Source organism: Parambassis ranga, chromosome 10 (assembly GCF_900634625.1).
Source record: "Parambassis ranga chromosome 10, fParRan2.1, whole genome shotgun sequence".
In the NCBI taxonomy this organism is placed as follows: Eukaryota; Metazoa; Chordata; class Actinopteri; family Ambassidae; genus Parambassis; species Parambassis ranga.
This window is the reverse complement of record NC_041031.1, coordinates 9,830,094-9,843,477: the sequence shown is the minus strand read 5'-3', so window position 1 is coordinate 9,843,477 and position 13,384 is coordinate 9,830,094. Positions and strand designations below refer to the sequence as shown.

General features: G+C 44.0%; 2 protein-coding genes across 3 annotated transcripts; both read right to left on the bottom strand.

The window, feature by feature from the left end:
* Positions 1-275: 275 nt before the first annotated feature.
* Positions 276-2,757, bottom strand: rhogd (ras homolog gene family, member Gd). The gene is made up of 2 exons (XM_028415575.1): positions 2,662-2,757; positions 276-2,046 (listed from the first exon to the last, which is right to left on the bottom strand). The coding sequence occupies exon 2, from the start codon at positions 2,015-2,017 to the stop codon at positions 1,442-1,444; it is 576 nt and encodes a 191-aa protein (XP_028271376.1). The 5' UTR covers positions 2,018-2,046; positions 2,662-2,757; the 3' UTR covers positions 276-1,441.
* Positions 2,758-4,469: 1,712 nt separating this feature from the next.
* On the bottom strand, positions 4,470-13,040 carry fhdc2 (FH2 domain containing 2). 2 transcript variants are annotated; one of them, XM_028415573.1, is made up of 13 exons: positions 12,882-13,040; positions 11,196-11,777; positions 11,053-11,114; positions 9,463-9,565; positions 9,105-9,190; positions 8,841-8,941; positions 8,514-8,584; positions 8,213-8,320; positions 7,932-8,002; positions 7,241-7,358; positions 6,967-7,131; positions 4,971-6,865; positions 4,697-4,749 (listed from the first exon to the last, which is right to left on the bottom strand). In XM_028415573.1, exons 2-13 carry the CDS (start codon positions 11,652-11,654, stop codon positions 4,743-4,745), a joined length of 3,246 nt encoding a protein of 1,081 aa, XP_028271374.1. In that variant the 5' UTR covers positions 11,655-11,777; positions 12,882-13,040; the 3' UTR covers positions 4,697-4,742. The 2 variants fall into 2 exon arrangements, with proteins under 2 accessions (XP_028271375.1, XP_028271374.1); XM_028415574.1 differs by having other exon boundaries at positions 4,470-6,865.
* Between the last annotated feature and the right edge of the window lie 344 nt (positions 13,041-13,384).

The following is a 13,384-nucleotide window of genomic DNA, read 5'->3' as shown; positions in this document are numbered from 1 at the left end:
GGTCTTTGGTTTAGATAAGGCACCTGACCAAATAAAAGGCTCCATCTGTACTGTAGATTAACTGCTTTTACACGGTTAACAAGGCCACTATGACAGTGAGTTTCTTTCAAAATGAAACGTTTGTCTAACCAAGACAATAAAAGATAATAAGTGTATAGCCTAGCGTAAGCCAGTTAAAACATATTCTGGTATTATATGCCATACCGAATCAATTATGCAGTGGTCATATTCTACTGACCATAAATGCAATAAAATAATGTCATTGACAAGGGAAGCATTATTGAGTTCTGGTTTATCAAATCTGAGTATTAACTACAGCACACATACATCTTACTGATCAAATAAACACAGGCTATTACAAAAAATATACTCAACTTTGGCCATAACACGCACTTGTAGGTTAAAACATTTGAGAAAATAATCATTTACAGAATAAATTCAACATAATTAGACAAAATACAGTCTTCTCGACCCCGACACCCTGCCAAAAAGGAATTCTTAGGCATGTTTTTAATGGCACTCAGTATGAACCTCAGGTAGAAGAGAGATGTACTACAATCTGACTTTCTGACTAGGTCAGCTCCTGAAATCCTGTACTCTCATGGGTTAATTTGGCAGAATCCTTTTGACACCTGCTCTTCTCTTACTGAAGAGGGCAAATGGTCGGCTGCTTTTAATGGGTCCGGCTTATCTTCAAAAGGCCTATTGGCTCTTCCACATGCGGAAATGGGAAAGCAGTGCAAGAGGCTGGAAGGGCAGCCTGCCAGACAGCTCTAACATGCCAGACTGAGCACAGAGGGAATTACAGTTAGGGAATTTAACCTTTAATCTGTGCATTTGGTTAAGAGGGTACTGGCATTAATCCAGGAGTCATCGCACCTTGTCCGGACTCAAGTTGAAATTAAAACTTGTTCACCTTCTACTTGGCCGTTCATTACATCTAAGTAGGCAAGTCAAAGCATCTTGATGGTGACGTTGCTTGAGACTCATGAGATGCAACCTAGGTGAGAATATGAGGTAGTCATTAGTTCTCCACCTGAACAAAGGCAGATCTCTTCTCTCCAGTCAAACAGGGCAGCTTGATTGGTTGGTTTGGATGTTGTTATGGCTTGTGGCAACCATGATCAGCATTCTTAGAGCAAAGCAGAGAAGCTATAAATCTAGAAGAGCTGGAAAATGTGTAAATATCAAAAGTTAAAATGTAAGAAAAATAGGAGACACGGTCTGTTGCCCTCATTTAGGCAAAGTCACTTTGGTGATGATGGCAACACAGTGAGACCCTCCAGGAGATGAATAAGGAAGAGAGGAGTTAACAGAGGAGCTGAAAATTTCCAGGGGAGGCAGTATGGAGTTCGCTAGATGGAAATCGTTGTCCTTCAGCCTTCCTTTGCATCTGGGAATCTCCATCATCCTTCCACAGTCATAATCTGGGAACCATGTATTACAACAGGACACACTTTTTGGGACTCTTTTTCGTGACTGGATACAACACTGCTCTCACAGCTTCAGCAAACACCTCCCTGACACCATCCTGTAGCAGTGCAGAACATTCCATGTATTTAACAGCCCCGATTTGCTTCGCCAGGGTGTTGCCCTGCTGCTGGGTGGTAGGGGCCAGACCCTGCTCCTTTAACTTCTTCACCGTTTCTGCATCACCTCTCAGGTCTCTCTTGGTGCCCACCAGCAGTATTGGCACGCTGGGGCAGTGGTGAGACACTTCGGGATGCCACTTGTGCCTGACATTGGCATGGGAGGAAGGGCTGCCAATGGAAAAGCATATGATAAAAACATTGGTCTGGGGATAGGAGAGGGTGCGGAGGCGGTCATACTCCTCCTGACCCGCTGTGTCCCACAAGTTAAGGCTAACAGTGCGGCCGTCCACACTCATTTGAGCACTGTAGTTGTCGAATACTGTGGGAATGTACTCTTCAGGGAAGGCATTAGTTGTATAAGAGATGAGAAGGCAGGTTTTACCCACTGCCCCATCACCCACCACCACACACTTTATGGTCTGCATCCTGCCAACGACCACTGGGGCTGCAGCACCTGACAACAGGGGAAGAGAAGCACCTGGGTAACTACCATGTATAACACTTCTAAATGTACAATGGAAAGTGTTTAATAAACAGTCGTAAAAAGAATGATCATAACACTATAGTTAACGATAGTCAAACTAATGGTTTGTAACTCTACGGCAGCAGTTTTAACAATAATAAAACTTTACACTCTGTTAGCAAACGAGCTAACGTCGCTAGTGTTAGCTTATTGGCGTAGCATTAATTACCGTTACTTAGATACGCTACAATTCCAGCTGCCAAATGACTAACAACATCAGGAGATGTGTCCTTAAATAAAGGACAAAGAGTGGGCGGAAAGAGAGAAACTGATATTTCTGATGTTATTATTTCGGGTTGTTCACTTATTATACTAGGCGTTCCCCTGCTGACTAGAACAAGCTAAGGAACTAGCACATTGGTGGCTAACAAGCTAGCTAGTTAGCAAACAAGCTGAACATTTATTTACAAAACACTTAATAAAAGGGGGTGTTTCTGAGCCGATAACTTCTTAATAGTTACTCAAAAATTTCTATTCTATATTAACAAGCGCTTCAGAAGTTATATTGTACTCTTACAGTGAAATTTGAAGGATTTAGTGACTTACCGCCACTTGGCTTTCGATCTCTTTTTGCTTGGTATAGTCAATCACAGCCGCATCCGGGGAGCTGTCCCTTACGTAAAACCGCGACGTACGGAAGGAGTGCAAGCTGGTGGTTGTAGTTTTATTTTGTGACGGTCGGTATATGGCACTAGATGGCGCTGTTACGTTGTTGCAACTCATGCTGAAAAATACATGTTTTACACGTGAGGTACGTGCACTCATTAATTTCTCATTTTATGGCTCTAATTCACCACTAGATCTAATATAAAACTCCAAATGGGGCAGTTTAGCTATTATTTTAAATTTTGGCTGCTAGTGCTTTTACTTAAAAATCAAATATTTTTCCATTCGTGGCAAGTTTAATAAAGTAAATATGAGAATACTCCTTCTTACAGAAGGCATGGCAGCAAATTTTTAGTCGACAAGACAAGATTTTGTATTCTGTCAAAGAAAAGTATGCATTGGTTTATGTATGCATTTATATAACTTCCTGATAGTTTAAGAATCAATTCCTCTATATTTTAAAAGCAAAACACATAAATGTAACGTTACAAATGTAGCAATATCTGATGCTAAAATGAATACCTATGTGTAAAGTAACAGGGTAGTTAAAATACTTAAAAAAAACTGTCCTAAGAGGTAAAACGTAGGTGTATGTATCCTACCAAAGCAGACAAATCCTGTCACACAACCCCTGTAATAATGACATTTATGAACTGTTGGCATAGTTTTTGAAACAAGAAGTATTTAATTCCCTTAATTTTGAACATATGCAACCTCTCAATTAAAATAACTGACAAATATTTACATGATGTAAAAAAGTCTTTCTAACCTGTGTGTCAAATCTTAGTTGTTAATACATAAACAATTAAAACATTTCACATCCAGTTAATCTCAATGCCATTTCAGGAGTAGTCTACAGACTTTCTGCTTTAACTTCACCCTTTCTCTTGAACTTGCTCCATTATTGGCACTAAATGCCAGTGTGTGCATACCCCACATACAAACAGACCATAAACAACCCCGTCCCCTGTCTTTTGGACCTCATCCTGTCAGCATTGGTTCTAAAGCCCATATATCACTTATTCACCTTCAGACAAGTCATTATTCTCACTCACTCTGTGCTTTAAGATCGATGCAGAATACATGGAGGCAGCTAAATGAGTGACGCTTTGGGCTACTCTGTGCTGCACCCCTGGAGATCTGTTGATGATGTCACTTCTATACACTGAAGCAGGTTAAAAGGCCAGAGCTGACCAACAACCGGACACTCAAGAACACAAAGAGGCACCGGTTTATTGCCTTTCCCAAGAGGTTTTGGCGTCACTGCAGCCTATAAAGAGAGCATTCCCACTGGGACCCTACACCCACAGTCACCCTCCACCCCAACCCTTGCTCCTCTACTATTCTGCCAGGAGATTCCCTGGGACGTCTGTAGCATTTCCATGACAACAGTCTCTGACAGGACTGGGGGTGAGTGTGTCAAGAGATGCAGCAAGAGTGAGTTCAGACAAGAGGGGAGAGAAAAACGAGACAAGGAGACAGCAAGAGCAGCAGTTGATGTGGAGGAGTGAAGACCTTGAAAGTGAAAGCTGGCCATGGAAAGCATTGACCTGAATACAAACACTTGTAAACATATTTCTAAAAGACAAGATACTATTCACAACACTGTCTTTATTTATCTTCTCTTCTTATGTACAAAATCACATAATGCAGTGAATAACAACAAAAGCTATTCAATTAAGTTATAATTTTTGATATAAAAAAAAAGAACGAAAACAATTACAGTAACAGAGCAGCCTCCTCTTTAGTCTGTAAAGTGCATCAGAATCAAGAGGCCTCTCAGTTCAACAATGTACCATGTTCAGTTCGGACAGCCAGGTCTGAGAAGCAGAAGGCTCACAGTATTCACAACATTTGGAGATGTTCTTAAAATAAAATAATAATAATAAAAAAAACAAGCTGTGGAGATTCAAACAGTTAAATTCTTTCAAAGCATTTGTGTAATATGTTAGTAACATGAAGAAGTGTCAGGCTGTTCTACATATGCATGGTCACCGTAGGATGTGGCTTCTTCTGTTGTCCTATTGCCTGCAAAGGACAAAAATTGGTGTCAAGAGGTAGACTGTAGAGGATCCACTATCCTGTTATTAGGTGAAAGAGATGAAGCGTCCTTTTACATTATGTATGATAGAAGCAGACAGATTTCATAAAGATTGAGTTCAGATGAACTACATTTGCGGGTGAGTTGAAGGAGACCAGCGGTCCATGAGATGTTTGAGCAGTGCAGGCACTTATTCATTTCTAATCACCTCCACAGTGGCTGAGCAGCGGTGGCTCGAGGCATTTTAGGACCTGGTATCCGTGAAGCTGTGGGGATTTTAGAGCTCACAGGAGAAGTGCTTGTGCTTGTTGTCTTGGCAGTTTTATTTCGGGCAGCCGATATGACAGCTGTGCGTATGGTCTTGGCGGTGGCAGAGGACGGGCTCTGGGCAATGTGCGGCTGAGCAGGAGCCTGAGTGTCAGAGTTCGGGGCAAGGCGCTTGGACACACGGAGAGGAGCTCCTCTGATAAACACTGGCTGGGTGCTGCTAGACCCCTTCTCTGGGATAGATCTGTCTGAAGTCCTGCGGGTTAGTGTGGGCTTTCCTGGAGCCTCTACATTTCTCTCCCGTGTGCTGTTACTCCGTTTCACCTCTGCCTGAACAACAGCTGGCCGAGTTACAGGTGAAGAGCGCATCGATATGCTGCGAGGAGCGGGCAGCCGGGTAGGAGTGGGCGGGTTTATATTTGCTGGAGCACCAGTTGAAGGCTCAGTTTTAGAGCGCACCCTGGGAATCCCTGTACTATTGGAAGGACCAGCACGTAACACAAGTGCCCTCTTGGCCCCTATCCCACTGCGCACAGGGATCTTCATGGTCCGAGTCTCCTCCTTTGATGTTGGAGACCCTGGAGTTGTCCCCTCTCGGAGGTCAACCTCCCTTTCTTTCTTCCACTTGGAGCAGAGGCTTGGTGCAGGGCGTGGGTGGGGGGAGGTCGGGGGTGACAAGGCATCATAGGACCGGAGGCCTTTCACCAGAGTGTGGCACTCCAGTGTTTCACCTACACGGGAGTGTGGCCTTGCTGTATCCCTCTCAGCAGCTGGTAGGTCAGATGCCTCATCTGGCTGTGACTGACTGAACTCTGGTAGACTGGAAGGCATCCAGTTCTCCTCGACCAGTGTGGATGCCACTTCTGTGACTGTCTGTTTTGTTGCTAAAGGCATCATAGCACTTGTTTCAATGGAGGGTGAGTCTCTGGTCTGTGGCTGTGACTGGACTTCATCTGATGGGTGCATTGTTGATTGGGTCTTTGATCTCAGGCACTTCATCAGTCCGGCTCTGCTGTCACAATGAGAAATTATTCCACTTGTATGAACAGGCTGTTGTACAGCCGCATTGGTACAACAACTATCAGATTTACTCTGAATAGGACAATTATTGTCCGTCGCCAACAGGCCAAACTTATTCCTATAAGCAGAGACCTGGCTTTTAACACACAGTGCTGGTGTGTCAGTAGTTATAGCAGCAGAGTTTGTAGTGTTCATCAATATGTTGTGTGTATTTGAAAAATCTGCTTCTTTTTCAAGTCCAGTTGCTTTCAGTCGGCCTGGCAACATGCAATCAGTCCCATGTTGTTTAACTGTGAAGCCACTTCCACGCCGAGGAGGGCTAAATGTTGCAACATGTGAGTCCTGAATTGCTTCCATGCTCTGGTTTGTTCCTGGGCTGTGGTGTGCCCGGCCCCCTCTACGCAGAACAGGTCCTTGGTCAATGGAGGAACACATGTCGTCAGTCTCTGGGGAGCTGCACAGTACAGCTGTGGTTTCATGATCAGAGGAGCTGTTTGAGTGATAACTGGTTGACGTTGGGCTGCTGCCCAGCTCAGGGAAACTCTTGGATGAATTGTGGAGATGGGCATCACTGTGAAGGTGGTGGGAGTATTTGCGGGGATCGGAGCTCCTGAGACTACGACGACTCCAGGTGTAGGTCAGATTCTTCTCTAGAAGTTTCTCCAGTTCATCTTGGTTCTCCTGACTTTGAGGCTCTCTGGCAAGGCTTAAGCCCAGGTCCAGTCCTGTGCAAACAGCCAGAGAGCGACGCTTTTCACCTATCTCACGCTGACGTTCCAGACGTTTCTGCTCCTTCAGTTCCCGCTCTGCATTTTCCTATAGAAGAAAAGATGAATGTGATGGTGTTCAGTGAAAGAACACAGCTCACAGTCTAGTCTATGCATTCGGTTTCTACAGCACATATAACAGCATCTTACCTGGACAGCTTTTTGGAAGCGGTGGCAAAACAAATGGAAGACCCTGCATGCCTCTTCTAGTTTGAAAGTGCTGTCATCTTCACAGAAAAACTCTACCAGAGCCTGACTCGACATCCTCATACCCTCCACCTCATCATCTACCTCTTTCAGCCGCTCCTCAGCCACCTGCACAGACAGAAAGAAAACTAAACATTTTCTCCACATCCTGTATTATCTTATTGGTGTTTATATGGTTTATTGAACTTTATGAGTGTTCATTTTAAAAGTTGTATACCTCCAGAAATGGTTGTATCTGCTGCCGAATATCTGCCTCACTCTGTGTATTGACCTTGAGAGCCAGCACTCTGCTTTTTAACTTGGATAATTCCTCTAGCACAGACTCCTCACACAACCTGCAGAGAAGGAAAACACATATATAAATCCTGTCTGGTTGTTGCTGCATGTGGTCTGCCTGCAAATGTTTTACAATAAAAACCCTAATATTAATGGTTTCTGTCCATTGGAACAGTAGGGCAAATCCTGTCCACGCTTTTACACTCAAAAAACCAAGGGAACTAAAAAATATAGAGGCCTTCTGCAATGTTGGGAAATACAGGCTGTGTCCACTGGGCAAATTTGTAACTGAATGAATTAAAGTGGTTGTGATAGACTGGGCTGGCATGGGTGCAGAATGAGGACAGACATCCCTCTGCACCTTATTTTATCAGAAAGCAACAGCACAACACTATCCCAGAGCTCAACTATTGGCATAGAATGAATGTTATTATAACCCACTTTCATTCAGGCAGAAAGCTATTGCTTACAGCTGGGTGCCTTGGTCCAACTTGAAAACACTACAGATTTACTCCAGGTTTGTTTAAGCAGACTGTTGGGGGGTACTGTTGTTGTTAATCAGGGTTCATGTATTCCCTCAGAGTCCATCACTGCAGGATCTGATTGAATCTAAGTTTTTGGAGGACTCTGACCTGGAGGCGGAGCCAATGTGGCCCAGTTGGCTGGGAAATGACAGTAAACTCTGGTCCTTTTTCACAGCTTCCTGTGGAGACAAACACAAATGATTATTCAGCTATTGTTTGGAAAGAGCCAACATAGAATCATACACAGTCTGGTCTCTCATTCACAGACCTCATACAAAATGGAGCTACGAGTAACTTCGCCAACTACTGTTGGTCAGTAGGACTTTATGATTTTCATCGTCTTTAATATATATCATACAATGATTTCATATTCGGATTTCATTTCTCACCATAGCAACAAAATGCAGCAGATTCATGCCTGGCTTGTTAGCTTTGGTGTCAGCCAGTTTGAGTAGCGATGAAATCCGAAAACCAGCAGCATTTCCTGCATATCCACCCTGAGAAGCAATGCACAGGGTCAGAATAACACACACACCAACACACGTACAGCATGTGACAACTCCAAACAAATAATGACTCAAAACCTAGGTTCACCGTCAGAGTGACGCCCCTGAACATACACACACAGATAACAATACACTCTGCTTTTTTTTAGGCAGAAGCAACAAAATATAATAAAGAAGCACTCACAGCATTCATATAGTTGCCTGCTTTCAGGACCAAACGAAGGATGGAGTGTAATTCTGGACAGCTCAGCAGTTCTAGGAGAGTAAAAACACATATATGAGATTCAATGTTGTGCCTGAAGGTTGAAACATTGGGTGTGAACCAAGGCTGAGAATCAGCAACTCTGCTCTGAAGACCTGACATTTCAGCTGTTGAATTATGAGCTGTCTGAATGCTTAATATGTCTCCTCAGTAGCATTCTGGCTCTTAACATCACCACATATAAAAAAGGCAACACAGGCCCAGAGTTTTACAGCAGTCGGAGTACACAACTCCATGCTGTTACTTTACCTCTGGCCGCCTCCCTCAGACATCTGGCTGCCACACACAGAGAGGTCACAGCAGGGTCGAACTCTTGTTGCAGGATCATGGCATCCAGACGGAGTCGAAGACTAGTAACGTAGGAAAGAGATGGACAGATTAATGAATGGACAGGGGAAGGGGGCAAAAGGTCACTTTAGATCAGTCACCAGTTAACCAAACTTTGAAGCAGCTACAGGTAATTTGCAAAAAGAGGAATTTTAAAACTAAATATTAGCTAAGTGATGGGTGTACCTGGGGACTTCCACCAACAGCAGAATGAAAAGATCGGGCTCTCCAAGACAGCTCCGCTCCCCGCTGAACTTCCTCAGACGAGACTCCTAATAGAAAATAGATGCTGTTGATTAAAATCTGGAAAACAGCTCTGTGCTGAAGAAAAAAATCTGGAAAACCAACATGCTGTTAGGAGTCAATTCCAATATCTTTCACTGTGGTTTTTTTATGGAAACATACCACATGACACAACATGGTGTAACAGCAAACTTTGATCATCTTAACCATTGCCAGATAACTAGTAAGAGGAGGAGGAGTGGGGGAGGTGAGGAAGGAGCCTGTCAATGTGGGGTTTAGTATGCTGGGTAAGGCACTTTACCTCCTCATTGTCAGGCAGCAATTTGCAGAGCTCTGTGAGCTTTTCTGCTCCGTAACGGTCTCCAGCACCATGTCTGATATCCTCAACTATCTCTTTAGCAGGCCTGTGGAAACACACACATGTTAGTATGCTCTATATTTTCCAATCATCACACAACAATGAGGTTTGGCTTATTCTTATCAGTAAAAAGTCAGAGAGGGAGGGCAGCTTGACGCCACACTGGCGAGGCAAAATGGCATATCCGCTGGGCAAATAAGAAGTAGACATGCTCAGACGACGCCTGAAGGGACCTCAAGGTGAAGAGAGTAGAAACTGAGCCGACTTGGCTGTTTGACCTCTGGCTTACTTTCTCTGGAGCGACACATCTGTCCTCTATTCCAGCAATTTTCCATTTTCCCCCTCCCCCTCTCTCATCTTACAGAACATCACACTCACACTATTACTATTATTCTCAAACAAATCCTCCTCATTCATAGCCCAGCATTTACATCCACATCAACTGCTGACCTGCTGAGACATCCTAAACACACATTTTCTGAGGAACTCCCTTTAAAACACTTTTTGTTTGCCGCTCTACATAAGTCTATTGAAAAGGCCTATAAATAGCACGGCATAAAATGATGTTGTACACAGTCAAGACACTGACACTACAAAACTGGGTTTTGTTTAAACTACACCCACATTTGAAATAGAGCTCATCCCTCGTCAGAACAGAGAGCAAATGGGCTCCCAACAACACCAGTGTTTGTGTACCGAAGAGGCTCTTTCATCACATAAAGGCTTTCCCTGCAAGTCTTGACAAATTCAGTTTACAAAAGAAACCCTCTTTGGCATCTCATGAGGGAATTACAATATGGCAACGTTTACTTATTTTGGGGTTTTTGGATATTTGGAGCCCATTGCAAGGCATGGCTTTCAAACAAAAATAAGTTTATACATTAAACAGCATATAAATGTGTTTACAGCCTCATTCATTACAACAAGTGCAGCTTTGTTTGAGCCAGGCAAACATGCTAAAAGAGGCTTTTAGGGATGGATGAATATGACAAGCCACATGTGGGGTCTCTCTCTGCAGGAGGGGAGGTGGCTTTAAGGCTCTTTAGGGGCATCAGCAGGTGTCAACTCTGACTCCTAAAAGCTATACCAGGCTACTCTACCCACCACCCCCCACCTTTCAAGACCCAGCCCAGCTGCTCAGGGTGCACCCTACCCACACCTCCCCCGACACCAGAAGTCCCCTTCTCCCTGATGAGACTCATGACACCTGTCCACCTTTGACATAATGGCCAAGTACTGGACTACTTGGCCTGGAGGCATTTATTGCTCTGTACATCTACTTTCAGTTTCAAATCAAATAAAAGGATTGCAACCAACAATTACTTTCATTTATAGATCTGCTAATTAGGTTGTTTAAAGGCTTGTTTATGAAAATTTACCCAGATTAGCTCAAAGAATGGCCTTGAACTGTGTTCTTTTAACCAAGCAAAACACATAGATTCACCATTGTCAACAATACAGAACACAGAAAATTGCTTGTTTTTAACCACAAAACTTCACTAATATTTTAACTCTAGTAAAGAATTAGCTTACATCTTGAACTGGCGTAGAAATATTCCAATGTTCATGCTGCGTTTGGAGTCCAGCAGGCTGATCTGTCAAGTAGCAAAGAGCACATGTAAGGACAGGAACCAGAAAGAGAAAAGATATTATCACCTCTGTTCTAATGGTCTGACCTCTTCCGAGCTATCCTGGGGGGACCTGGAGCGCAGCAGCACAGACCTCCGCCTCAGGGTGCTGGGTCTGTCCTGAGTTTTACTATCCTTCTGACCGAACAGCTCATCCAGAGACTGGAGGTCTATGGGGAACTCGTCCTCACCCGGGGAAGCCCCGCTCCACACACTGTTCCTCCCCTCTACCTTCTCTTTGGGGATACGCTCCCAGTTCAGCTTCCTCAGCCGGCTCCGACGGGCACTGTCTGCCCGGCTGAATGGCGAGGAGGAAGATGCAGGAGGTGGAGGAGGTGGAGGAGGAGGAGGAGGAGGCGGAGGTGGCGGAGGTGCTAGGAGAGGCGCTGGAGGAGTGACCAGCACCGGACGTGACTCCATGGCTGTCACTTCCACAGCGTCAGATGCGGGCTGTGTTCCATGAAAGGCACGAGACTCCTTGATGGCCACAGTCAGGTTGATGTGCATAGAGGCTGCCGGGTTGTTAGAAAGAGGCTGTGACAGCGGCTGGACAGGCGCTGCTCAGTCAGTCTGTGATGTTTTTCCAGTTTCCAATGAGTTCTGGTTCAAAGGTCAATAAATAACTCCAGCCTATGACACAAAACAACAAAGAAGTCTTATCTCAGACATTATTGAGCCTGAAAGAGACAGGAAATCTGTCCCGAGTTTTGCAAAACAGTCAAGTCATGCTGCTGACCTCACCTGAGCTCACCTGACACCTGGCCTTAGCTCTCCTTTCATTAGCATGGCCTTGGTGCATTGACTGAACTAACAAGTTAAAAGTTAAAAAAAAAAAAAAGAATTCAACCTCTGGTTCAACTTTCAGTGGAAGTTCAAGGCGTTTTTGGGAAAGTACTAGCTGGGCCAGATGAGTGGCTCTCCCCCCTCTAAAGGCTGTTTGAACTGCTTGTCCCATCCTGTTCAGTTTCACCTCACTGCATGCACACACACTCACACACACCTCCATCATGCCTTCTAATTAGAAAATATGGAGACAGCAGAGTCTTCACAGTAAGATGTACAGTTAACCACATAGCTGAGAAATAAAGGGTCTGCAGCTCCATAAATATTTCTTCTTCGCTATAACATCTGAAACTTTGAACGCTCCTACGCCAGCATGTTTGAAGCAGTGATGCGTTTGGGGGAATGTTTCAGAGGCTGGTTCAAGGGAAATCTTTCATCATTACACAGTTTTGCATTTGCATTTGGCTCAACCACCTCCTCTCGCTCTCTACATGAATCACAGCATATTGGAAACTTTTTTTTTCCAGGGATGCGCTTGATTTCCAGGCTGTTCCATGAAGAGCCGCAGGAGCGCGCTGCAAAGACCCAGCCGGTTATCACAGCCTCAATGATTTACCGAGATCTTTATCTTGATAAATACAAATATCATTATAACAACTCTGGTTGCTTTCAAACTCACGGGACGGATGCAAAGTTACAGAGTTAAAGTGTGTACGCAAACAAATACACGCGCAGAAATAAGATCACTGTAGGCTAAAAAAGATAAGAAGTTTCTTAAAACGATTTGCAAGATTCTTCAAACTGATATTTTATCTCAACATGGTTGTTTATTCATTTTCTACGTTATCATAACGTTAGAAAGTTTGTTTCTTTCCGTTTAAAGTTGCTAAAACATAGACAAATCATTGCAGTAATTACTCCCTTGTCTCTGACTCAGGTTATTTCACTTACCTGCCGTGGACGGCAACACTTCACTCAGTCTGAGGCGCAAACACAACGTCCAACCTTCACAGAAAACTTTCAAACATTTATCTCCAGACTTTTTCTTTGCTTTTTTCTCCCTTATCCCAGTGGCTCGTGCCGCTTCACTCGCGCTGTCTCTTGTCTTCCTCAACTCGCAGGGAAACTTCCACACCGCTCCACGCGAGCGCGCAGGCGCGCACCCCATCCTGATATGCCTTTATTGTAACCTCCCAGTTTTCCCATGGGCGGATTTAGGGTGTTCAGGTGGGGAGTACACTCAGTTTAATCCACTTCTCCTCTTTAACGATGTCATAAATTGTGGAATTAAGGAGATTCAATAACACTTTACAAGGGAATCAATAAATGCTTTAATCTTTATGAGATTGTTTTAATTGACTTGCTATCTCTTATAGTGGTTTTACAACAGTGTGTGTGGAGATAAGATTGTACATGAAAGCCTGTCTATTGTAAGGAGCTGAGCAGATGCCTTG

Excerpts from the sequence above, each read along its gene's own strand:
- rhogd (XM_028415575.1), bottom strand. The coding sequence starts at position 2,017 with ATGCAGACCATAAAGTGTGTGGTGGTGGGTGATGGGGCAGTGGGTAAA.
- fhdc2 (XM_028415573.1), bottom strand. The coding sequence starts at position 11,654 with ATGCACATCAACCTGACTGTGGCCATCAAGGAGTCTCGTGCCTTTCAT. Across the intron at positions 11,115-11,195 it reads CCCAGGATAGCTCGGAAGAG|ATCAGCCTGCTGGACTCCAA; the intron begins GTCAGACCATTA and ends GCTACTTGACAG. Across the intron at positions 9,191-9,462 it reads TGCTGCCTGACAATGAGGAG|GAGTCTCGTCTGAGGAAGTT; the intron begins GTAAAGTGCCTT and ends ATTTTCTATTAG.